The sequence below is a fragment of the Synchiropus splendidus genome, chromosome 16 (genome assembly GCF_027744825.2).
Source record: "Synchiropus splendidus isolate RoL2022-P1 chromosome 16, RoL_Sspl_1.0, whole genome shotgun sequence".
NCBI lineage: Eukaryota > Metazoa > Chordata > Actinopteri > Syngnathiformes > Callionymidae > Synchiropus > Synchiropus splendidus.
In genome coordinates, this window is record NC_071349.1 from 5,414,923 (window position 1) to 5,440,067 (window position 25,145).

The window sequence follows — 25,145 nt, forward strand, 5'->3', positions numbered from 1 at the left end:
AGCGGATGAATCAGATGAATAGGGGCAACATTCAGAGCGTGCATGTGCGCGAGCGCGAACCCCTATCTCAGTTCTCATCTATGGAGAACAAGGAGATGTGAACACACACACCCTCGTAATGAAATCACAAAGCCTCCATATCATTGCTATCACAGAACGATATAAACCTATTAGCTTGTTCCTTTGGGCATGAACGCACACACAGAGCAATACGCAGTTTTATCATTACACGCTGTAAAGCTTTTCCAATTGTATTATCCCTGTGATGTCCGTCTCTGTTATCTGTTCCAATGCCTAGGGTGCAGAAGACAGATTGTGTGTGCATTTGTGTGTGTGTGTGAGAGAGAAAGTGTTTGTAGAAGGTATCTTAAGCTTCACTTAATACACAGTAAATAAATGGTTAGAGATTATAATATTGAACCTTGCAACTGAGGGTGGTAATATTTACCAAGGCTGTTCTTCGGCTTGTTTTCATTCTGTAGTTTTGTTTCATTTATTTTGATCCTTTTCTTTGGTCCTCAGCTGCCTAATGGAATATGTCACTTTATAGGAGACAGGAGCTCTATGGAAACTGTCATTCACAACATTCTTCTAATGGAGGACAGTTGTTCTCTTCCATGCCCTCAGAGGTTTTGCCTGCTCAGTAAACTGAATTATTTTGGTGTACTTTGGGTTACTATCTCCAAAAACGTTTTTAGGAATGAACAAGCATCCTTGGTCTTATTCAAGTAGCTTTCTGTGGCTCAACTTTGACCATTTAGAAAGCTAAGAAATCGAATCGGATCCGATCCGATCTAATGTAATGTAATCTAAATCTTGCGTAGGCTGTGCTTACTTATGGTAGAAAATGCCTGAAAGGTGTCGCTCTAGCTGGCCTATGAAAAATAGAACTCCTATGTTGTGAACATACCATCTGAGCTTGCTAGGACAGTAGGAAGTAGAATTCAAGGACACCAGGTCCCATGCTTCCACACAGATGACGTTATCGAGGTCTACTTTTCAAACTACTAATACTTAAGGCGCGTATTGGAGTTCAAGGATAGCACATCAGTTTCTTTGTTTCAAGTGATAGAGAGAGGCCATACTGACCTGCACAGCAGGACTAGGAAGGAGGAAAAAAAGTGTTGTAATAGAGGGAAGGGAGAAAAGATGGCGAACGCATGAACACCTCACATGCCTCTTAACAACCATAACAAGAAAATGAGCTCCTGACAGGACACAAAAGCCTTTTCATCCTCCCCATCTCTTTACCCCGGTGCCTTTGTTGCCTACATCCTGCCTGATGTTTTTTTTTTTCTCCTCATAATTCCCCCTTCCTATTTTTTCAGCTAATTACAGGACCTTTAGCTTCCACCCCTAGTGAAGTGTAAAATCACAGTTGAACATACTGAAGCACTGATGGTTCTTTTATAAAACCCTAGGTCTACAGTTGACTAGACCCTCAAAGTCAACGATTGATGAGCGATAGAGTTAAAAATAGTTTTGGGCCATTAAAAACTTTATAAAAAAATGTAAGTGTTGTTAATGTTAGATGCTTTTGGTTTACATATAATAAAAAATATACATGTTTTAATTCATGAAATGAAAAATGTTATGTTATTGTCAGCCTCTTTCCACAGGTGTTTTTTTAGAGAGGATATAGAAGACAATTAAAACGAAATATGAGGGTCATTAGGCGGAGAAGTGAATCATGGATTCTTTTCACACATCTCATTTTATACGTTCACACACACATGCACAGAGACCGGAGGTGGTGAAAAGAGGGGAAACAGAAGAAGGCGATATCACAGGGAGACCCGGTGTGAAAGACAAGCTGACTGCAGCTCTTTTCTTAGCTTCCCCCAGGAGCCAGACTCACTCGTACACAATCATACTGTGCTGTAACTTAAATAATCTCAACGCCCTTCCACCTTGTCTGTGACTCGCCAAGGGGTTATCACCCTTTTTTCTCTTCACACTTGCCAATTCATCCTCTTTTTAAATCTTCCCTGAATTGCACATAATCTGTGCACCTCTTTTATTTTACCGAAATGGTTCCACACCCTCCCACAAGAAGGTGTAAAATGCCCTTTGCTATTATTATTATTATTATTGTTTGCTTGTTTTTTTTCCTCCATCACAGTCTGTGTCTCAACTGAAAAGGAGCCATGTTATTGTTATTATCATAGTCTCTAACTGGATTTAGTTGCCATTAGATCTGAATCTTTCTTCTTCTGAGGCCCTTTAGACCAGCGCTCTAACTCAATAGGAAGCCCACGGGTGCTTTTACACAATGGCTGAACCATTCACAATACACACAAACTCGTACACTCTGGAACACAAATTTCATTGTGAAGATTCATTGTGGTCAAGCACGTGCACTTACGTGTGCACACGTCACTCTGACATGATTAGTTATATCAGTTTGCACTGTCCCTTTCAACAAGCACAAAGCTCATTCTTCTATGATAAGACATGCGTGTCTTGTCTTGGAGCCACAGTGCTACATGTGGCTGACATTACAGCTGAATGAATGTCTAGAACCAAGGAAAAGAGGCCAAATGTCATTTCATCAATGTGATTATCTCTAATTGATGGACAGTTGTGGTCTTCTTTTTCCATTTATGCTCCGCTCAGCTGAAACCGTGCTGCTTTTTAACTGTCCTTAACCATCACAGCTTAATGGCGGTTGGACCAATTGATAAACAAATTAGTTTTGTCTCGTCGCACATGCATTCAAGTAGAACAACATTGGAATCACTACAACTGGCTTTTTAAAATAGTTTCTTTGTCTTTTTTTCACTTTACATTTTTTAGACTTTCAATGTCCCTTCTAAATAGGTTCCATTTATTTATTTGAAATGCAGAAATATCTGTGCGACATCTGTTTCAATGTAGTTGCAGCTCACTTGCTGATAATGTATATTGGCATCATTTTCATTTATAAAGTCAGTAGCTTGAAGCCTGAATAACCAGGTGTTTAACTGTAGGTTGAGTATGTACATCCTGCTCACCCGCTGCATGAGGGTGCTGCCCACTCACGATCATTGTTGGACATTTTGGCTATTTCTGTACATTACTGTTGTGTTCTTTGGTATTGTTAGTCTTTTTTTACTTTTGAAGTGTTCGTTTTGTCTTTGTTCTTACAGTATTGATTGTGTTGTTGCTTTGTGTATGTCTGTTTGTAATGTAATGCTTGTAATGTTACTTTGCTGCCGACTAGCAAAATTTCCCCATTGTGGGAAGATCTATTCTATTGTGTTAAGTTCTTCGACAGCGGACCAGTCAGTGCCAGGTGTTGTCTTCTGTTTGTGACAGTGTGTGGTGGCATAAAATTCGGACGCAAACGAAGGTTGGATACATCTGGTCACAAACCTGTGCATTTTGTCACGTATGCTTTCGATGAGAGTCTCTCAATCTTTGCTCCACTGCGCCACTTTTTTCCTGTTTGTCCTTAATCTTTGACCTCAGTTATGAGGAACGCGCCCAATATTTGGAGAACATAGTGCAGAATTACCAAGAGCCTACCACCTTTGAGGACTATGCAGCTAGAGTCTACAGTCCAGCACCGTGCACACACCTGCCCACGGACACAGGTACCACGGTGATACACACGCCACCTACAGCAACACCCAGAAACGTTTTGGTCGACAATGTTAAAGTATTTATTGTTACTGTTTGACATCAGCAATCTGCCATATTCACAGGTTAAAGGGAGTATATGGTCTTTCCAAAATGACTTCTGAAAATATGATTTTGAAAATTTGGATTGCATGCTTACCTTTTCATTTGGTAGCCGCAGACGAAATCCTTTGCTGACATTCCTGCCACTGAGATGAGAGTAATGATTTCATATATTTGTCTTTAAGATGCAGACCCAGGTTAAACTTTAGAAGAGAATTTAACCTTGATAATGTTAAATCAAACATTTAGAGTCATTCTGTATTTATTTGTACTGGTGTCAATGTCTTCATGTTGTTGGCTTCCTAATAATCTTCCAGACAATAACAATGTTAAATGTACATTAACTGAACTCCTTCAAGGCTGACTTACACACCCTCAGTTTCTGTCATGTTGTTCAGCCTCAAAGGTCCATTTTAGTACATTGGATGGAAAGTTTGTCCGGCACAATGCCACTCTTTCGTTCCCCTTATTCTAATTTTTTTAATGGGCAGAACCGACATCCTTTGTCCTAAAATGAAGAACTTTTATGACAAAATGAAAAACTCGCTTTTCTGTCCCGCCACTCCCCATATTAATTAATTAATCAATCAAGCATTTATTTCTATTTTTTTAATCAATTTCATGTTTCTGGCTTTATTTAATTTGTTATTTTTCCCCTCTTTTATTTTATTTTATTTTTTGTTTTCTTTTTTTTTTTTTTTTTTTCTTCCCCTCCTTCAGATCGTAATGTCTCACTTGCCTATAGCTAAGAAGGTAAGACTGGTCATATAACCGACACTCCCTGCTCTCCCACTGGCTCTCCTCCAGTCAAACTTCCTCGTCTCTTTATCATTCATTTTGTCGTCTCTTACTGCACATTTCACTCTTTGTTTTTCCAACAGTTTCAACAGGTTTGCATGATTCTGCAGGACTCATTCTGTTGCCAGTCGATTGAAAGTGTCATTTTCTGCATGTCTTTGAGTTCAGTCTTAGCCACTCTTTAATTCAGGATTAAAGAAGTCTTGTATTCGTTTCCTTTTTGTCTGTGTAGAGTGTTACTTTTGGGAAATTGACCCCATAGTTATGGTTAACATGTTAAGGTAAATCCAAATAGCAACTAATATGTATTTTTCAGACTGTTTGCTGGACAAATGTCTGAATATTATATATTCAGATACATAATCTGTTTATTATATTATAATTATTAACTGTACAGTATTATAGTCTTATTTAAGTCCTGTCTATTTTGAACTCATTTTATACATCATAAAACGTTTAATTCATTGTGTCATTTGACTTGCTTGTAATTTTCTTAGGAGTGAGATACCTCGGCAATATTGAGGTATTGGCAAAATTAAAACAATATTTTTCACTACTTACTTGAGCACACGCCAGTTATAATGGGAAAAGAAGATAATTTTATCTTACAAAGACGATGAAAGTGACACTTTCTCAGAGCACTCTTTTCTTAACGTTGTGCCACTCACTCATTCACATTCTGATTTGTTGTGTTGACCAATGCTGTTGCTCTCTCCTGGTGCTGCTCATCACTTACTCTGTTTTCTGACTAAACTGATTTTAGATATGCACCTACAGAACTCTTCTCATTTGTTTGAATTCATTTCAGAACTTTACGCTGTTGAATGCTGGATTCAGTTCCTTTGTCCATCAAAGTTTTTGATTTCATTTTCCATTCTTTTTTTCTGCATTTTCTCTTACCCTTGCTTCCATCCAACCTTCTTCACCCATTGATCACTCCATTCCTCTTTCTTTCTTCCTCACCTATGTTCTCACTTCATTTTCCTTTCCTTCCTTTGGATGTGTCTCCTCATACTGTCCTCTTCCGCTCTCCTCCACTGCCATGAAGCTTCCTCCTCTTCGGAAGAGGAGGAGCACGGTGTGATGCACCTGATGCTTCCTAAACCTGTAGACAGCTTGAACGTCTTGAGAGTGAAGGGGAAAGGTCTGAAGCAGAAGGTGCTTCATGCTAGCTGTGAATGGTATGGCACAGTATCATAGCATAGCTCCTCATTTCCTTGACCTTTCACCAGCTTTCCGATGAATATTACTTCATCTTAGGGATGATTCAAACCAAACATTCAATAATATATGCACCATGATGATGAAGCTGATTCTGTCTTCAAAAAAAGCAACAACAAACATTCGCTCTATTGTTTGGAAATGTTAGCATTGGCATACAGATCCCTCCTAACCATTAGTGTTCAGCACATTGGAGTGTCTTCTGTTTTCCACCCAAAAATTTAAAATAATTCAAATTTGATTTTCAATTTAATGCCATTTGAATGTTACCTTTCAATCCGAACATGGTGAACATCACTAATTTCTCTGTCGTTCTTCTTTGTGTTTTAAGCATCTAAACTAGTTTAGTTAATATTAATGGCTACATTTTGGATCCACAAAAAATATAACTTTGTCATTTGAAGGATTATGTTTGGCTCGCACGGGTGAAACTAGGTTTGTCAATAGATTACATTTTTTTAATCTCAATTAATCGCACTAAAGATGAGTTAACTCATGGTTAACTGCAAATTAATCACACATATCTGCTCTAAATGTAACTTAAAGGAAGACTTTGTCAACACAACCAAATGTAACAGATATTGTTCTCATAATAATTCTAACCTTAGAGGCACTGAAAAGGTTCAAAAACATGCTAAAAGTATAACATTGGAAGCATTATCAGCCATTCTTGTGTTGGTGAAATCTGAATCTGAAAGATACATTTAGAATAGATGCAAAATGTGCGATTAATTTGACATTTATTGTGAGTTAACTCGGCTTTAGTGCGATTAATTGAGATTGAGAAACATGTAATCTATTGACATTCCAGAATCAAACCGTGGTCATGGAATGAACACATTTTATGCGGAGAGCAACTGTAGTTGAACCTTCAGTTAGTGCATTGAGGAGTGTAGATTAGTAAAGCTTGATGTGTCTGTGTATGATTGGTTTTTAGTGCATTGCAGTCACCCACTCTCTCATCCCTCCCCTCCCCCTGTGGTTCCCCCTCATTTACGTCCTCACGCTCCACAGGCTCATGCCTCGAGATTCATCGGGGAGAAAGTCCGGCACTTGGGGAGGCCGGGAGCGACTCGGCGTCCCCTATGTCTCCCCGGACTAGCAAAAGCCGCATGTCCATGAAGCTGCGTCGCTCCTCTGGATCCGCCAACAAGACGTAAGCCGCAGCATATCACAAGAGCGGCACCATCATGTCGCCTCAGTCAGGCAACACGTCCACTTTACTCCCAGTGTGTAACCTCGAAAAAAAACTGTTTGATGAATATGTATATTTGTACTAAATCACATCTGTATTTAACACACAGCTGAGTTTTGCCACAAAGGTGGCACCTGTATATTGTTGCATGGAAACACACGTTATTTAAAATATTTTTGCTCACAGACGATGTGGTTTCTGTAAAACAGCTGCCTGATGCAAAGAAAGTTCCAACGACAAGAAAGAGAATATTTTACTTTCTTACAAGCTGAACAAAGAAATTATTTTTGCTGATGCTGTAAAACAAGAATAAGCACTGATGTTATTGTAACTCCACCTCTCTCTCACCAGAATGTTTCTGTATATTTAGTTACGTTCGAGTCTGAATATATAAAGTAGATAAATGAGAGTGTACAGCGGAGACGCTTGCTGTGTGTATTTACTGTTCTTTTGAGAAGAGCTGCCAAAGTCACACACGAGTTGACACTACAGTTTGCACCCAATTTAACAGCTTCAATCATTCGCCTGTCAATCTCATCGTGTGTGAAGCACCTAAGAATCGCTGTTGCTGTGTCGTTTTGTGATCTAACAAAAGCTCAGAGTCAGAGGCCAAAGAACAGAGACGTACTTATGACTTTTGAGTGAAGAGTGAAGGAAACGCTACAGTAATCCCTTCACAAAGGTTTACAAAACCAGTTTAAGAACTTCTGAGAAAGTGCTTGTTCATAAAAGCAGAACACGTCCCAACACATCCAACTTTGATCGACACTGTCAGTAGATTCTCTAAATAATGAACACATTTATTGAGGCAGTATTTTCTTTTCACGATGAAGATTGTCCTAAATGTTCTCCTGCAACACTTAAAACACACGTCTTTCACGCAAATGACAAAAATAATGTCGGCCTAAAACCTGTTGTCACATGTGAATTATTTATAGATGTTTAACAGCTTCCTTGTATACCATTACGACGCAACACTACTGCTGAATATGGGATTTTATTTTGAGTCCTCGCTCCGACATGCCAGGCAGCAGAATCACAAGCCATGTGCCTTTCAGATTAGTATTTTAGTGACAGCTGTTCTGATCCCGTCATGACTCACTATTGCAGATGATCTGAATAAGCTGTTTGATGTTGGCAAGTGGATTTTAATCAGAAACACCTTCAGATAAGCAGTGTGCTCTGCTTTTTTTTTTTTTTTTAATTAAGAACAATCTCACAATTCAGGTGGGACAATTTTCTTGTCTGTAATTTGCTCTATTGGCCTTTTTTTATTCATCTTGAGAAAGGAAACAAAACTGTTGTGGCACAAAGTTGTTTCAATGATGTCGCTCTGAATTTTCATTTCATGCTGGTGCATCACATCAGTGGCACATAAGTGTAGCTACAACGTCGTGCATACTGACCGCTAAGTATTAACTGCTTTTAATGAAAATTATTGAATAATAATTATAAAATAATAATGTAGTGTAAAGAAACAAATCCACTTGCTGAAATTAACTGTCTCATTTCCACTATGGTACAACATATGTACTTTGTACAATTGTCGCTCAGTTATGTTTTTCAATTTTCAAAAACGTAAAATGAGTCACACAGGTTTTATAAATGCTGTTTATATCCTCATCTTCTTCCACATCAACCATTCACAACATTTCAAACCCGTTTTCTGTGGCGGCTTGATCTCTTCAAACAAGAACACTGATGTTTCTTTCACTTCCACTGAATGCAAATTTGGAACCTTTGTGCCTGTGTGATGTACTCACTGTGACAGAAACGGATTCAAACTGTCGCCAGATGTTTAACTACTGACTGTATTGTAGTGCATGACGCCTGATGAGCAACTGCATGTGTTTACTGAGCAACAGCTGTATAGCCACACACACTCTGACAAACAATCTTGCTGTTACAAAGAAACCTGTACACAGTCTGTACATATGTGTATCATCTTGAGAGCATGTGCAAAGTTGTTGACAATAAACAACTCGTACCGGTCAGCATTTATCGACTTTTATTTCTACACTTGATATGTCAAAATAATGTTAAGCCAGCTTCAAATAAATCACTGTGAAACTTCCTCTGCAGTATGCTTGTTTCACATGATAAATCAGCAGCAGCATAAAGCAGCCACACGTTGTTTTGTTGATCCAAATATGATTATATATTAAATATCTGAATTTGTGTTCAACGAGTCTAATAAAATTTAAATTATTTCCTGTACATTTTAGTCGTCTTAAAGAGCCTTTAGGTAGGTGGAACACATTTTCATCAAAGATGGTATTTATGCTGTCGCCATGCTTTGCAGAGTTTCAGCACCATGGACAGCGATTTTAAAGACAATTTATTTATAGTAACTGAAATCTCCCTCGATAGCTTCACAACATGAGTCAAGAAAAATGCTCTAGCGTATTCTGTACATGTTTTTATATTTATCGTAATCCGTTTTTCTTTGCAAATATTTTAAAGAAACTTCCCATTCTTGCGCATGACGTCATAAAAGTTTGGCTGGTTCAGTGGTGCGCCGTGACGTCCCGGACGATCACGCTCCGGTTCTGTGTCGGATGAAACTTGCTGACGTGTCGGGACAGTCCGGTGGGGCTGAAGAAGGTGGACAGGCAGTGCGTGCACGTAAAGATCTGCTGTCGGGGCTCACGCTCTCTGCCGCTGTCATCCGCGTTCACGTGGTGAAACACTTCCGGCCTCAGTCCTGTACCTAGAGTTCCCGCCAAAACCTCCCCACGCATCTCGTGCCACAGCCGGTGTTTGTCTCTGATCTCAGCCGTCGGGAAGCGCGCGCCGCACAGGTGGCACACGAACACCTGGCTGTAGGTCGGCGGAGAGGCGCGCGGAGGCAGCTCGTGCGCGGCGAGGTGTTTCCGCAGGAAGGCGCGGCGCCGGAACTTCTTCCCGCAGTAACGGCAGTCGTACACCTCCTCCTCCGGGACGGCTTGGAGGAACGACAGGGATGGCCGCTGGAGGGGCGGCGGTGGCAGGTCCACGTCCGCGTTCATCAGGAGCAGGCTGGATGGAGGACTGTCCGCTGCTCGGACGCGCTGCTGCTGCAGGTCCAAACCCCCGAGCTCTGCCTGGTAACGAGGCGCGGAGTCGAAGTCCGAACTGGTGGGGGAGCGAGCACGCGCGTGGTGCTGATTGCCGTGCTGGTTCTCCTTCCCCTTCGCCTCTACCGCCTGGTTGGTCACGGCCGGCCGCGGCTTGTGCCAACGCCGGTGCGACGCCAGATTCGCGGGGCAGCTGAAGACTTTGTCGCACTCGGGGCAGCGGTACTCCACGCGCACTATTCGGCAGCACTTGTGCTGCGCGAGAGCGAAGGGGTCGGCGTACTCCTCCTTGCACAGCTGGCAGATGAACTCCCCCAGTGGCTGACTGCTGGACTTGTCCCTGCTTCTCTTCACCTCCGGGCTCTCCTTCTTTATTTGAAGACCCAGCACCGGAGACGTGGTCACCTCGTCTTCGAAGGTGAGTTTTTTGTTCCCTTTCGATTTCTTCTGTGCACTTTTGGGCCTGCTGGTGCTGAGATCGGGCCCCTCGCGCTTCCTCGCCTCATGAGCCAGGGGGTGCTGCTGGAACATGCCGGACAGGTTGGGCTCATACTTCTCTAAAGCACCGTAAGACTGCGCGCTGCTGCTCGCTAGAAGTCTCTCGATGGACAGTGAGCTCACCGGAAACTGAAACTCCGCCGTCACCGGACACAAAGTCGGGTACATGGGCTTGTTCTCCTGCTCTGGCAGCCTGGTTCCGACAGGTTTGACTGGACTGCACGAGTCGTGAAGCGTCCCTGCTGGGATAGGTGGCGGAGAGAAGAAGCAGGAGACGCCACAGTCCGGGGTCAGAACCTCGGGCTCGTCACTCTCCGGTAACTGCGCACGCCGCTCCGCCTCCGCCTCCAGAGCGGACTCCACGTGTGAGCCCCAAGTCGAGTCCTCTCGGGACACCGGGATCAAAGCGGGTGACTCGACCTGTGCTGCGCTCCATGCCCCAGTCGTCCCTGGCCTCTCCGGACTGGTCACCTCCGAGTCAGTCTGGGGGCTTGTGTTGCGTGGTCGGTAGGATGACGAACTGCGCCGGTTCCTTTTCACCAAGAATCCCCGAGGCATGATGGTGTTCGGAGCGTGGAACCAGCAGAATGAGGAGCACCAACTCTTGACTCCAGCTCACTTTCGAGCAGAGCTGGAGGAGGAGAGGGTGGGGGCCGTCCACGCAGGTGCTCCTGTTGAAACAGCACTCTTCTCCAGTTGACATCCTTCCATTTATTCAGTCACCAATTGTCACCTTAAACCCTTATGGCTTGGTTATCATTTAAAATAGATTAATTCAGTTTTGCGCGTTTGCTGAATTCGATTTTTAGGCTTTGCTGTGATTCATCTTGTGTTTGCAGTTATCATGTTATTCAACGTTTAACTTCCTATCAAGGACTGTACATTTGTTTTCAATGAAAACTGCGCTTCAGAAATTGGGCTACAGGAATGAGAATAGCACCTCCAAATCTGGGATCATGGTTCTGAACTGAGCAAATTACAATTTTTTATGTTAAGTTAAGTTTTTTCATCTTGATGATGGAGCACCTCATGCATTCCACCGTGTGCTAATGGCAGGACGATATCATGGTGTCAAGAATTCAGTGCTGTTATTTTGTCTGGTTAACAATAAACATACAGCATTTGTATTTGTGTGTGTATAATGCAGCCTCACCAAAAAGATTTTTTCTTATAAGAATGTGTCAAATTTTAAGGGTGTCCAAAACCACTTCATGTGAGCAACGTGAATGAAGTGGACTTTACTTTATTTATTCAGCACCTTTAATACAGGTCTATTTCTGAACTGCTTCACATCATAAAATTCACCTCACAAATTTTTAAAAGCTCTCACAAAAACCATGTATTTGAGAGGTCATGGAGGACTACCCAAGTCAAGAGTCAGCTCTCGGACTCTGCGCGCAAATATACAGCGAGGCCAACGTCATCTAAGTCAGGTAACCCCAGGTGGGGTGGGCTCATGTGGTGAAACCCCAGAAAAAAGCAGTATCTTCCATAAAAGGTTTCTGTCGCAAAGGCATTCTAAAATAGGCTGACAGCAACTATATAGAGACAACATTAAGAAGATCTGTTTATGAACACTCAGATCCAGGTAATGAGTGCCACCAATGTACTAAAAGAGGCTTGTATGGCTATGTATGTTTTTGCTCACACCCTGGGAAGGATCAGGAGATGACTACGCTTGAACCGGATGGTCCAAGAGGCCTGGTGTAGGCAGCTGCATGGCCTGGACTAAGACTGTTGAGAGATTTATGAACCAATAATATGAACTTACACTCGTTTGGGGACACAATAAGGTTTAAGGTCATATTTTCTCATTTCATGCAATATAACTATGACACTGGCATTTCAACATTCACCAAGCCCCTATTTTATGTTAGCGTAATAGGATTTTGTAATTGCTCTTATTCCCAGCATCTCAGGGCGAGACGCAACCTGAGTATGAATTATTATTCATTTCCTTGGTCCGGTTTCAGTTTATCCTTATGAAGCTAAAAGATATATATTATAGTATAGTGTCGGTAATTTGTATGTATAAAAACTTTATTTATTTAAATTATGAATTTGCATTCTATAACCAGTTAGGTCAAATTTAAATGAGAAGAATGATCAATAATTGGTTGTGTTATTTCAAAACCGACCATGTCACCTAAATCACAAATGTAGAACAAAAGTAAATAAAAAATGAAAATTGAAATATGTCAAATCATGTCGTGGAATTTAGGAAATTGCTTTCAGAAATGCCTGACAAAGCAGAATAAAGGCTTTTTTTTAAGATAGTTAATTTGAGTAGTGTGTTTTATGAGTGAAGTTTAAAAGTATTTTATTTTAAATGTGTCCCTGGGGCTGAACAGCGTCCAGCTGTTGTGGAAAATATGATTTTAATGTCGAGTCCAGTGAGAGTCAGATAATGATCACCTGTTTTAATCACAGTTCTGGCCCAGTGGGTATCAGTCTTGTGTGATGTGTGCAGTCGCCTCACATCTCTCTGCTGGTGTGGATGATAAGAGATTGGAAGGAGATTCATCCAGCAGTCCCTGAGGCCACGGGACCGTCCAGGGCCAGGAGCTCCAGAATTGGGCCAGTGCACTTTGGCCAAACTGTCTCCTCCTGGAAACCGACACAGGCAAATTCACGAGAGCAGGCTGGGGAGTTGCCTGGCAGAACGGTCTGATGCTGGTTTGTCTCATATCTTTATTCAAAATAAAGTGTAGTTGAGGACAGAGTGTGCCGCGGACTGAGTCAGTCAATCTTCTCTGGAAATATGGATCCATATGGACAAATATGTGTTTGTCTTGGTGTCACAGACAGACATGAGTGTGCATTCAGGTGAAAATGCTTCAACGCTCTGAAAATGACTCTATTGATCTGGAACTCTCAGTGCTGCACTGTAATGGCCGACGATATCGTCACCTGTGCAGAGCATTACACAATGACTTTCCCACCTAACAAAAGCCCCCAAACAATGGAGCATTCAGTTTCTACCGCTTATGTCCTGCCTAACCTGCGAAAGCTTTGCCGGACAACCACTCACACACACTCACCCGGCCGCTATCACAGTCACGTATTCGCTTCAGGACTGTGGGAGGAAACCGGAGAGAGAGAATACGCACACAACGGTTAGCAGCCAAACACCTAGGCCGGACTTATGCTGTCAAGCACCTTTGTGGGATAATTTTCCCTCAAATTATTCCTCAAGTGAAGGTTATTATTATTATTATTATTATTGTTTTATTGTTCATTTCTTTGGTCTAGTTTCAGTGTACCCCTTTGAAATCAAAACATATATAGTATCAGAATAACAACTAAAATGTGCATGTTATTATTATTATTATTGATAATTCCAGGCAAACCTCAGTCTAATATTAGCTAATTATGAAATTAAATAATTTTCTGTAGTTGATATAATCTCTATTATTTAAATAAATATATTCAGTTGACCGCTCCATCAAAGTCCTTTAGCACCCTCTGCTGGTCATTATGGAGAACTGAAAGCCTCTTCCGAGTAAACAGTCGACCTTAGGCTTGAATAAGTCAGTCGATTTATGACATAAATATGTTTCAAATTTCCATCTAATCATGTGGGGAACTAAGGCTGAAGTCGTAGCAGTCTGTCATAACATCACGTTTAGTAACTGGTGGTTTTAGTGTACCAGCATGCGCTCATTTGACATCAGGTCTAATATTAAGACGGTTATTATAAAAACTCGAGACGTATAGACAGAATTTATTTTTAGCAGATCGATTTTGAATATATTTAATTTCTGGTGTGTGACTGCCGACGCGATTTCAGTGGACTATATCAGGTAGTTTCCCAGGTTACCTGATCATAATCATGTGATCAGGATGACGTACCCAATTCTGCCTCTTTTGTTTTGGTTCGTCTTTAAAGCTTTTGCTTTCCCTCTTTGTGTTCATGGGCTCTACTGTGAGCTAGAAGTAGTACTGTAGTCTACATCCACACATTTAAAGTATTTCGTTTTGATTATTATTGCTATTATAAGTTATTACCAAATAATGACACATGAAGAATGTATGAAATGCTAAGTGGCATTTTCTCAGAATGTTCCTGTTGATAGTCAACATCTGCTTGTAAACGTCAGCAATAGAGAGTGGTATTGGTCCACCAGTGTCTTTTCCTGATATCTCACTTGATTCAACATATTTTTCAAAATCCCACTGGACCAGCAGAAGCTGGGGCTGCGGCTCTGGTAGAACCAGTTTTCTTCTATTGACTGATCTCATGTGCATTCAGCGATTATTTCAGTTCCTCTAATCTAGAACCTGAAACTGAACACAAAATGCTTGTGGCTATGACTAACTTTCTCGAGTGCAAATAATGTAAGGGGAATGTTTGCTTTGCTTCCTACTGGTCTAAGTGTTGTTTTTTTTTAAGGTAAATACCAGATTATCATCGTTCTTTCTAAACTTCTAGAAACAGTGTACGTTCACGTAAACCATAACATTATGACCACAAATGGAGAAGGCAACACAAACATTTAAACGCACTTAGAATGTTGTGAGATTACAGTGGGGAAGGTTCATTTGAAAAAATCTGATCATCAGATTGCACATCAGATAATTCTGAAAGCATGGGATATCACTATTTTCATGCGCTTATTTCCTCTAAGTAACTCTTCAACGATATAAATGTTGTTCACTGTTTAACATTTGGACCCTTATGGTTGACGCCACTGGCTCACTGCTCTCTCTCCTTGAACCACGTCCCAAAGGTGTTGACCTCTGCAGATGATGCTGTTAGTTTGTTGAGTTGAGTCATGAGCTTAACCAAGGGGATCTGACATACACGAGGAAGTGTATTTACTGTCTGGGACTTGAAAAAGAAAACCCCAGTCGGTGCCAGCAGCTGAACCCGGTTGTTCTAAAAGAGACACTTTTTTGGAAATCCCCCACCTAATGCTAGACTCCGCCCACCCGGAGGCCATTAGCCGTCAACTTCGCTGCAAACAACCACACGCACAAGACTGCCAGGAAGGACGACCATGTCCCTCCATCGGAGCACGATATCGAACCAAATGGACGACAGGCTGGACTCCAAGGAGGGGAAGCCGAGCCAGGCGACAGAGGAGCGGCTGGACAGCGGTCTGGGTTCGCTCAAGGAGGAGGAGTACCAGGCGGTGGCCGCGGAGATCCGGCGGCTCCAGCTGGAATGCGAACCGCCGCTGCCGCCGCAGCAGCCTTCGAGCGGAGAGGTGCAGGAATGGAAAACACAGATAACGGAGGACGGAGACACGTAAGGCCACACATATATCTTTCTAGCATCTCGAGGCCCTGCGCGGTTGGTAGTTTGAGCCACTTCCTGTGGGGAATTTCCTCGACTTCCTTGTTCCACCGTGGAATATCACAATGTATTTTAAAGTAAACGGAAGTGCAAATGAACCCATAATGCGGGCTCTCATCGGGGTTCTGGTGCGGTCAGACACAGGAGTTTGGGACGTAAACAAAAGGCTATTATCAGCAGGAGGGATCCACTTTGGCCGCGGGGAGGATTGGGAAAGTCCCGGGCGCGCCGCCATGGAATCCGACCGATGCGCGCCCCCGAGCTCTGGAGGGGAACACTGAAGCTGCAGCGTGTCAACAATGTAGTCGACCCAGAACACACTGTACACTGTAGGCAGGATCATGTAGAAAGCAATGACAGCGATGGATTGCTTTTGTTTGTCGATACATCACGTGATGCAGTGGAATGCGCCATAATACGAAGAATTTCGAAATAAATGAAACAAATGAATGGCGAGAGAAAACGATCTCGCCCCAAATTAATTTACATTACATTTAAACTGCAACTGTTAATGGCTCAAAGGTTCTTTTCTGTTGGTAGTATGCAAGTGGGTTCGTTGTTTCTCTGTTAACAAGGTGAAGAGTCGAGGTCATTATGAAAGTTGCTCTGTTCTTTGTGCATTTTATTTTCCTTCGCCTTCAATTTCTTTTTTTTTCTTCATGTAATTGTTTTCATTGCCTGACTGTTTCATGGGATGCCATTTAATAATTTGGTAGAATGGAGACTAATAAGGATGTGCATCGGCCTGGGAAATGGTGCGCTCCTAACAGTCGAACCAACTCATGTCTTGCTTGTTGATATTGACTCTGTCATTTGTGTGCTTAGACTGCTCCACCTGGCGATTATACACGAGGCCAAAGACTACATCCAAACCATGATAGACATGTCCAAAAACACACACTTCCTCAACACACAGAATGACCAGAGACAGGTAACGTACTTGCTTACTCACACACACACACACACACTCGGATGGTCGACCTGATCTGTCCACTCATCTGCTGTCTCCTCACTAGACTCCACTACATTTAGCCGTGATAACAAACCAGCCAGACGTGTGTCAGCACCTCCTGGTCAGCGGCTGCGACCCAACATTGGTGGACGAAGGCGGAAACACACCACTTCACATCGCCTGTCGCCATGGAAACCTGCCGTGTTTCAGCGTCATCACACAAAACTGCGCGACAGCACGCCTTGCCACGGTGATGGCGGCCTGCAACTATCAGGGTGAGCTTATACAACACAGAGTGTGCTATGTTTCTGTTGCCTCAACAATACTCTCCCAATTATTATGTGGTGAGAAGGAAGTTAGTTCCACGTACTTCTTGTGGAGAAATCATCACAGCCTCTCCTACATGTCTCAGGTCTGCTAAGATATTCTATCCTTGGCATCATGGTCTCTGAAATACAGTAGATCCTCATCCAAGCTGCTTCTAGCCTTGTCATTGATAATTTAAGATGACCATGTCATCAGTAAAAAGCAGAGTACCGGTAGCTGCTATTGTGGTTCAGTTGGTTTCGCTTTGTCGTTGCAAAAGGTCTGTGGGTCTTTGTCTGCATATCCATCACACATCCAGCTTCACCTGGACGGTCCTCCTCTATGGCACAAGCTGAATTAATAAGATACAACATGAATACATTTGAATTGTGTTTCACATCAGCAGGGAGTTGTGGAATGATGTTTTCAATTCATGTTTCGTCTGTAGGTCAGAACTGCCTCCATCTGGCCTCAGTTCATGGTTTCCTCTCGCTGGTGGAGAATTTGGTTGGTTTGGGAGCTGATGTAAACGCTAAGGTACCAACGTCAAGCTAGTAGCCGCACTCATTTGTTTTTGTGCCGTGCTGATGTGCTTCCCCATGTCTGGAACAGGAGCAACGGAACTGCCGGAGCGCGCTCCATCTGGCTGTGGACCATCAGAACCTCCCGCTGGTTAAACTGCTGCTCAAGAAGGGGGCCGACCCAAATCAACTTACGTCTGGAGGTCATACTCCATTTCATCTCACCTACGGTCGCCAGGATGACAACATCAGAAGGGAATTGTTTTCAGTCACTCACCCTGCTTTAAGAGAGCTGCCAGATAGCGAGTCAGAGGACAGCGAGGAAGAGGAGGATGAAGACCATGAGGAGGAGGTGAGTTCATGAGAAGGATGTAACGGTGGTGCTGGATGTGACGTTTTTAACTCTATTTCCTCAGCTTGGTTATGATGACATTCAGTGGAATGGACATTAGCTGAAGATGGGATCTGATGGTGAAGCAGAGAGCTGCAGCAGCGCAGAGAACCACAGTGGGCTGAACAGACGGAGGCATCTGAAAGTGGCAAATCGGTGAACTGGAGGCAAAGAAGATGCCATTACTTACATGGGGCGGAGCTTGCTTGTTTTGCTCATCACCGCCATCATCATGATCACCGTGGACACAGACGTGCCAGCAACTGCGCTGTTGTATGATATTGTAAATGCTGTGTATAAAAAGATGTATTTTTTATGGAAGATGTGAACGTTGAGCAGGTTAAATATGGAAGACAACCCACAGTCCAGCTCGCTCAGTTAAATTAAAACACTTGTATTTAACAGACAAAAATGTGCGTGTGCCTGATTGATTTGGAGTGGGTTTGTACACAAAACTATTGTGTGTGTGTGTGGATGTGTTGAGTTCTGTACATGTCCAGACAGGCATAGGTGTTTTCCACCCGCCATGGTAGATGGTGTCAGAAGTGGGATGCATTTCAAGGACATGCAACAAAAACATTTCTATAAGGGACTATGGCTGGTGTGATACCCGTCGCACAACTCGGCAGAGACTTGCAGTTGCTGCAGAGAACCAGAATGTAATTGAAGGGGTCAGAAACAACCGTCCCATTGGACAGTTGGGAGTTCAATGTTGTGATCTGTTTGGTGAAAAATGTTGTGATGTTTCACACCCTCCTCAATCAAGTGTCACCATACTGTGATCTGTGGTTTCTTTGTCAATAGCGTGTTCCTGCTAGGAGTTCACAGGATGAACCGAGTCATGCCTGAGTCAGAGCAAAAGGAAGAGTTCAGCGAAAAACTTACTCATTATTACTGACCCATAAACTTGCTTCACTGAGACTGACAAGCGATAAGTCACTGGTGGCAGTAGATTAATATGCTATTTTTGAAATGGGCTGGGGAAGTACACAAGGAAGTCACAGAAAATTCCCAGCATCAACAACTCCGGGGTGACATTCCGGCTTGTCTGAAGTCAAAGATGGAAATCTGCGCTTAACAGGCAATGATCAGAATACAGAGACGAGGAAGGAGATCGATTTGATCGGTTTGATTTGTACTGGAGTAAATTTGTAAAAATGATGTCACCATACAGCTACATTGTTGCACAAGTGAGATAAAAGACAATTTACTTTATTAGAATTTGTTGGCTTGTCCACAAACACTCAGCTGTGATCCCTGTTAGAGAGACATAGCCACTTCTGTGGGACTTCATAGGTGCTCCGGTCCTCTTTGTCGTCGTACGGAATGTGCCAGGAGTCTTCTGTCGTCTGGACAATGGTGTCATAGCTGAGAACTTGCTGGAACAAAACCTTCCGGCCCTCAGCCGCGCAGCCATCCACCACCATCTGATGACCTCGCTGCCATTTGAAGAAGAGTCGCCTGGTCAAGCTGTCCTGGAAGCAGGCCTTGTGATCCCGCATCAGGTCCTTGCTCACAAATCTGCAGTGGTTCCCTGAATGCATTGTGGCGTAGAGCAGGAAGGGGTCGTCCTCTGAGCTGAGAAGGGAACACGTGTGTGTGACTCGTTCTATTTCCTGCGCAATAACAAGTGAGTTGTTTCTCACATGTTTTCAGTGAAGAAGCAGTGAGCCTTCTGCCGGATCAGGTTCATGTCGTTTCTGTCCCATGAATGTGATGGTCTCTGCATGTGCTTCCTCCCCAGAACCAGGATGGTCAAGTTCTGGCGGTGCAGCGCCGACACCACCGCTAACAGCTGTCATAGTAAGAAGACGTTGGAATCATAGATAATCCAGGAATGGCATGAATAGTTTAGCAAATTTTTTAAGCCAATGTTATGCTAAAACAAAATTTCCCCAACTATATTTAAGTTGTCAGCAGTGGAGCATTGCTTGAGTTGTGGATATTATTTACAGAAATACAGTCCACAGTCAAGTCAAATAGAGTCAAGTGCACTTTCATGACCTCTGACCTTCACCATTGCCTGCTGCGAGTCACTTAGCACCCGAGTACAGATGAAAACCCCACAGAAAAAGGGCATCAAGTAATGTAACTGAAGGTGGCAGCCCTACAATTTATCAGTTGATGAGCAATTATGTGAAAACAGAATACAACCTTTTCCATCCTATTTTACACAATGGCACTCCTATTTTCTTTGAAAAAAAAAATCCAAAAGGCACAGCCCCAATGGAACCATAGTTAAAGCACCATCATGCATTGTTGAAATTGCAGAACAACCCTTTTATTTTGTGGAAATTTGAAGCTACAGACACTGCACTACCATGGCATCCTATTTACTGAAAATATTTTGTTTAAAAAAATTCCAGAGAATTTCCTGTGACTCACGATAATGTTGTAAAGGGTTTGTCTGAGAGGTGTGAAGAACTGTACTGTACTTAAATTGTAAGGAAGATCTGTACTGTCTTGTTTGGGTAAAGAAAAGTTGAAGCGGACATTCAATATTCTATAGATGCCTCCCATTAACCCACTTTGGTTACGTAGACCAGTGACAGTTCACTCAGGGTTCACTGTAAATTGAAATGCCACACTGTCTGACCTCATGACTCACTCATACACAACAAAAATTGTAATCCTGTTTTGCGTGATTTAAGGCAGACTCAAAGTCATTATAGACAAACGTGGGTTTGTAAACAAGTAGGTGCTGCTGTTGTTAAAATCAGACCCGCCTACTCACGTAGATTCCCACGAGAAAACAAAAGTTAGTCAAATAGCATTGACAGAAAAGCCCCGGGTTAGAGGTGAGGAGGAAACCTTTCAATACATCACAGAAAAACAAGCTACTTGTCAGAAAAAAAGTGTGTGTATACTCACAGTTGATGACCGTTTCTGTTTGTCCTTGTGCATGTTTGCCACGTTCAGTCCATCAACAATGACATCAAAAGCTGGTTTCTTCTTTACAAAAACTTTGAAACCCTCCAGTTCCTGCACGCAACACAATATTTGGGAGAAATATAAGCTAAAGAAATATCTACAGTGACGGGCTGGTTGTTGAAAAACACATTGGGAAGTTGTTGCTCTAAATCACAACATAAAATATGTTAAAATCACAAAACAAAACAGGCACGTTCGACTTGGCCAAATATCCAGGAACATGATGTAAGGCCAGATGGATGGCTTTTATGTGGCAAAGAGGAAAGAGGTGAACATATAAAATGGATAGAATGAAGTAAAGGAAGACGACAGAGGCAGAGAAAGTCCAGTAATTATCCAGGGACTTTCCAGAACTGACATGTGAAACCGTCACATTGTGCTGCGGTGGATAATATGACTGCTACACGTGCACGCACACGCACATACATATATAATGCTTTCGCCAGCCTCTCACCCTTAACTTAACCATCCAAAACAAATGGCTAAACGTAACCAGGATCAAACTTAAACCCAATTATAATAAACTACATTTACTGACATTTTAACCCTCTAAACCTTGTGAGGAAAGAAGCTGTTGCATGAACTGGCAGGAAATTTTCCTTGAAGACATTCTCCAGATGGCGGATTTTAATATGTATTTGTGGGTTCAATTGTCTTGTTTCTAAAGTATCTCTTCAATTCTGCTAATACTTGTTGTTCACGCTGCAAATATGACATAAAGGTTGCAAGATGAGGGTGCATCGACAGGGTTCAGAATGGGGCAGGGGAGCACAAACAGATTTGCATATCTCCCTCATAGGTACCCACTACTTGGGATGGAGGCTAGTTCTTTAAATCCACTGAAGCTTCGCGTAACAGTGCCTGTTAATTCCAATCTAAAACAGAAAGGTTAATGCAGTACTATCATCATGCATGCCAGGAAAATGTACACTTCAAATGAAAGTGGGTTCTTGACAGAGGGTCAGACTAATCTTCTCCAGCCCAGCATGAATTACCCGAGTTCCGAAATTAAACAGCAGAGCAGACACTGCTGCTCTGGAGAGGATATGACATCACTGAGGGCAACGTAAGGTCATGTGTGACTGATTCCTGATCAAGACAAAGAGATGTTCTAGAAAAGAAATGTACCACTTTACGTGTGTCACCCGTCAGTGGTCATAATGATGAAGCTTGTTCCAGTTCCTTCCTAGAAATGTGCCGAGTTATTTGCCTAATGGAGCAAGTGAGAACACCTGGCATCCGTGTGACTGACCGACCTCTGGTGTGGTCTTCTTAAACACGTCTGGTCCCTGGATGATGTCAGTCATGACCCGCTCTTTCAGCTGCTGGTACTCCTTGTCAGGCAACTGGATGGGCTCTAAAGTCTTTCCACAGCCCTGACACACACCACTGTACACACACACAGCACATGGTATCTAAATCGGTGTTTATATTTATGAACATGTCACTGTGAAAGTGGGTTATTACTTTTGTGTGGCTTGAGTCCAACGTCCCCTCCACTTCTGTCCGGGAAGACTTCATAGAAACAAGAGTGCAAGATGAGCAGCGAATACAAGGCTCATTGATTGAATATGAGAAAAAATGAATAAAATGTTTGAATCAACATTTGAGTGACTCAAGTTTAATCCTCCGTCACGTTCTTGAAACAAGAACTGATGAAGTGATTTAAGTGTCTTTTAAACTGATACTGGACCCCTATTGAACATTCCCAAATCCAACAACACGTTTTGAGGGAGCTGAGTTGTTCTTTTAGTCACCCCCACTCTGCAGTCACCAAAAAAAACTCTCACAGACTGACAGAGGACCAGTAGCTTCACATCAAAATAAAATGTTTGTTATTTCAAAGTTATAACAAGTTAATGTTGGCAAAATAGCTGCCCCACTCAAAACTACACAGAGTATAAACATGAGGTATGAACTGTGCCTGGGAGTCATTTCTGGTTTCAACTGATCACAAATGTCAATCACCGAAGCCTTGAAAGCAACAACAAACCTGTTTGTTCATTAAAAATAAAAGTGACTGTCAATGAATGTCATCTTGGTGAGACGCTTGTTGCTGCATTTTAACACAAGTCAGTGTAACGGTGAAACCACATGATGCCACACAGACTCCTCACCTTATAAGTTTGTGCTCATTCTAGTCGTGGACATCAAAAAGTTCACAGTTCTTATCATCCAAGGAGCATATTGTGTTTTCGTACATGGCAAAATCATGGTGGTTATTTCTGTGACTATACTGTCTTCAGTGGAGCTGCAAGAGCAAGAGGTTATGAGGGGCTCCCAGTGGACAAGACTCTTCCTTCAGCACAGAATCTTACCATCTCCTCATATGAGTAACGCAATGTGGGCGTGCATCAACAGCACACTCACAACAGAGCAATGATCCAGTCCGATTCATTCGCAGTGATGCGTCTGTTATCACAGGCAGACGTGGAAGGAGAGAAAAAGAGAGCTATGTCCCAGTGATATAACTAGTATTAAACACAAAAGCAGCCAGATTTTGGTGACAGACCCCAGCAGAAATGCTCCCTTGTTCATGGTAAGTTCGCTCCAGCTACACCAAATTTTTTTATTATTATCCATGTAAATATTTAAAAGAGTTTTGTGCAAAAGATACATACCGATGGGTTCAGTATGGGTCCAGTAATATTTTTAAAGACACTGTAACTAGTACACTAGTTGCTCTTTTCACACTCAAACCTCCTTAGATTCACACCAAGTCACAACTCGTACCTTTCAAACCAGGTCTTGATGGTTGAGGCAAGCATGTGCTGTGGGTAAATCTGGTTGTCCCTCATGTAATGCAGAATACTCAAAAGCCTCTCCTGCTGATTTGGAAAGGAACGTCCCGAAGCTTTGAAGAGAGAGTCCCACGTTTGCTGATTTGGACTCAGTCCTTTATCCATGATTTCATCATACAGAGTCCAGGCTGTTGAAAGGTCATTGTTGAGCGACGCCGCTGTGATGATGTCCCCGTAATTGCGTGTAGATGGAGTAATGACCTTTTGGGTAAAAGAAGTTAACGTTGGATAGGCGTCACAACTGTCAACTAGAGAAAGTCAACTACACATTTCTAAATTCATCTTTCGATTGTGAGTCAGAGGAAAATGGCAAATCTTTTTTCTGTCTGTCAAAACCAGTTTAGGTAATATTAATGTGTTTCCTCATGAAAAATAGTGAACATGCTTTCACCTTCTTCATGTCCTGCAGGATGTCTACAGCCTCCCTCCACCTTGGTGTACGGCAGAAGGCCTTAATAAAAAGTGAAGAGGCCCCAGTGTCCAGGGAGGGGAAACTTCCTCTCATGATATCGTAGACATCAAACATCTCGTCATCATGGACACCCAGGACGCACAGACTCAGGTACTTCAGGAGCAGCTCGTAGGACAAGGTTCCTGTTTCTGATGCTACAAAACTGAGTAGCGATCTGAAACAGGGAGGCAGATGACATCAGCGAACAGTTCATGGGAACAGAAACATCTCTATCGTAATGCCTACTTGGCAATATCCAAGTCAGCCTCTGCTTTTATCAACCCAGCCATCATCTGGTGATCAAAACGTGTTGGGTTTTTCACAGACTCTTTCAGCTTCCTCCAGCCTTCCACAGAGAGTGGCTGATCAGGAGGCTGAATCTTCACTGCTTGACAGGGGGAAAGTCACATTAGAGGTCATGTTTTCTACTGAAAAGAACTTCCAACCTTCTTTTGGTTTTGATCTCCTGTCTGGTCCTTCATCTTCCAAGACTCCCCCTGCTTTCCTTCTCATCAGCTCTGCCGTCCTCTTGGCTGTTCCAGCGGCAAACACCGATCTGGGCGGCTTTTGTGCATCAATGAAGAATGGGGGTTTCTTTCTGGTCTCTGTGGTAACATCCCGATGTCTTCTCTCGTTTTTCTGGACGTTTGCATCGTACTTCCTGCTGCACAGACGGCGAGCAGACTGAAGCACCAGCCACTTTAAACGGTCTTGGTGGAAGACAGGTGTTAAGGTTCTTCTCATTCTCAAGCTGAACCAAGGGTTCATGTTATGGTTGAAGTTCAAAGAAGTCAGCTATACTATCTTTTGTTTTCAGTCTGCTTTGACTGGACACTAAATGCCAATCCAAGCCATCCCGCGACGACGAGTTGGAGGCATTTTCTTCCGATTAAAAGTGCTAATTGTTCAAATGAAATACGGTTCGTGTCACCCAGCGCATGGTCAACGCCTCACAAGTCGCACAATCTGACGTCACCTGCAACTGTAAAGTGCAACGCTCATGCAAAACCATAGCATATCCTGGTTGAAGCGATTTGATTTCAAAATATATTCTGGCATTTT

At 42.7% G+C, this 25,145-nt stretch overlaps 4 protein-coding genes across 9 annotated transcripts in view; 2 read left to right on the forward strand and 2 right to left on the reverse strand.

The window, feature by feature from the left end:
- The window catches only part of ralgapa1 (Ral GTPase activating protein catalytic subunit alpha 1), a 46,003-nt gene extending 37,910 nt beyond the window's left edge, over positions 1–8,093 (forward strand). For 2 of the 5 annotated variants that reach the window (XM_053845692.1, XM_053845693.1), the window contains 3 exons: positions 3,451–3,575; positions 5,510–5,642; positions 6,697–8,093. In XM_053845692.1, coding sequence (XP_053701667.1) covers positions 3,451–3,575; positions 5,510–5,642; positions 6,697–6,784 — 346 coding nt within the window. In that variant the 3' untranslated portion in view covers positions 6,785–8,093. Of the gene's footprint in view, positions 1–3,450; positions 3,576–4,383; positions 4,417–5,509; positions 5,643–6,696 lie in introns of all 5 variants that reach the window. The other 3 variants (XM_053845691.1, XM_053845696.1, XM_053845694.1) reach the window with 2 other exon arrangements.
- LOC128747658 (insulinoma-associated protein 1a) lies at positions 7,605–10,995 on the reverse strand. Its single transcript, XM_053845698.1, has one exon. It carries the CDS (start codon positions 10,987–10,989, stop codon positions 9,385–9,387), a length of 1,605 nt encoding a protein of 534 aa, XP_053701673.1. The 5' UTR covers positions 10,990–10,995; the 3' UTR covers positions 7,605–9,384.
- Positions 10,996–15,344: 4,349 nt separating this feature from the next.
- On the forward strand, positions 15,345–18,809 carry nfkbiab (nuclear factor of kappa light polypeptide gene enhancer in B-cells inhibitor, alpha b). The gene is made up of 6 exons (XM_053845793.1): positions 15,345–15,682; positions 16,556–16,661; positions 16,747–16,957; positions 17,437–17,525; positions 17,601–17,861; positions 17,926–18,809. Exons 1-6 carry the CDS (start codon positions 15,432–15,434, stop codon positions 17,959–17,961), a joined length of 954 nt encoding a protein of 317 aa, XP_053701768.1. The 5' UTR covers positions 15,345–15,431; the 3' UTR covers positions 17,962–18,809.
- Positions 18,810–19,044: 235 nt separating this feature from the next.
- On the reverse strand, positions 19,045–25,048 carry prorp (protein only RNase P catalytic subunit). Of its 2 annotated transcripts, none has more exons than XM_053845791.1 (9): positions 24,530–25,048; positions 24,330–24,468; positions 24,024–24,258; positions 23,565–23,833; positions 22,299–22,346; positions 22,088–22,220; positions 20,772–20,882; positions 19,547–19,695; positions 19,045–19,478 (listed from the first exon to the last, which is right to left on the reverse strand). In XM_053845791.1, exons 1-9 carry the CDS (start codon positions 24,849–24,851, stop codon positions 19,145–19,147), a joined length of 1,740 nt encoding a protein of 579 aa, XP_053701766.1. In that variant the 5' UTR covers positions 24,852–25,048; the 3' UTR covers positions 19,045–19,144. The 2 variants fall into 2 exon arrangements, with proteins under 2 accessions (XP_053701766.1, XP_053701765.1); XM_053845790.1 differs by having other exon boundaries at positions 24,330–24,471.
- Positions 25,049–25,145: the final 97 nt, after the last annotated feature.

Bases quoted from the DNA above. Each gene is read 5' to 3' on its own strand.
- LOC128747658 (XM_053845698.1), bottom strand. From the start codon at position 10,989: ATGCCTCGGGGATTCTTGGTGAAAAGGAACCGGCGCAGTTCGTCATCC.
- nfkbiab (XM_053845793.1), top strand. From the start codon at position 15,432: ATGTCCCTCCATCGGAGCACGATATCGAACCAAATGGACGACAGGCTG. The intron at 17,526-17,600 runs GTACCAACGTCA...TGTCTGGAACAG, and splicing joins GAGCTGATGTAAACGCTAAG to GAGCAACGGAACTGCCGGAG. The intron at 17,862-17,925 runs GTGAGTTCATGA...CTATTTCCTCAG, and splicing joins ATGAAGACCATGAGGAGGAG to CTTGGTTATGATGACATTCA.
- prorp (XM_053845790.1), bottom strand. From the start codon at position 24,851: ATGAACCCTTGGTTCAGCTTGAGAATGAGAAGAACCTTAACACCTGTC. The intron at 24,472-24,529 runs GTTGGAAGTTCT...CCCCCTGTCAAG, and splicing joins GAGATCAAAACCAAAAGAAG to CAGTGAAGATTCAGCCTCCT. The intron at 19,479-19,546 runs GTGAGAAACAAC...TTCCCTTCTCAG, and splicing joins TGCTTCTTCACTGAAAACAT to CTCAGAGGACGACCCCTTCC.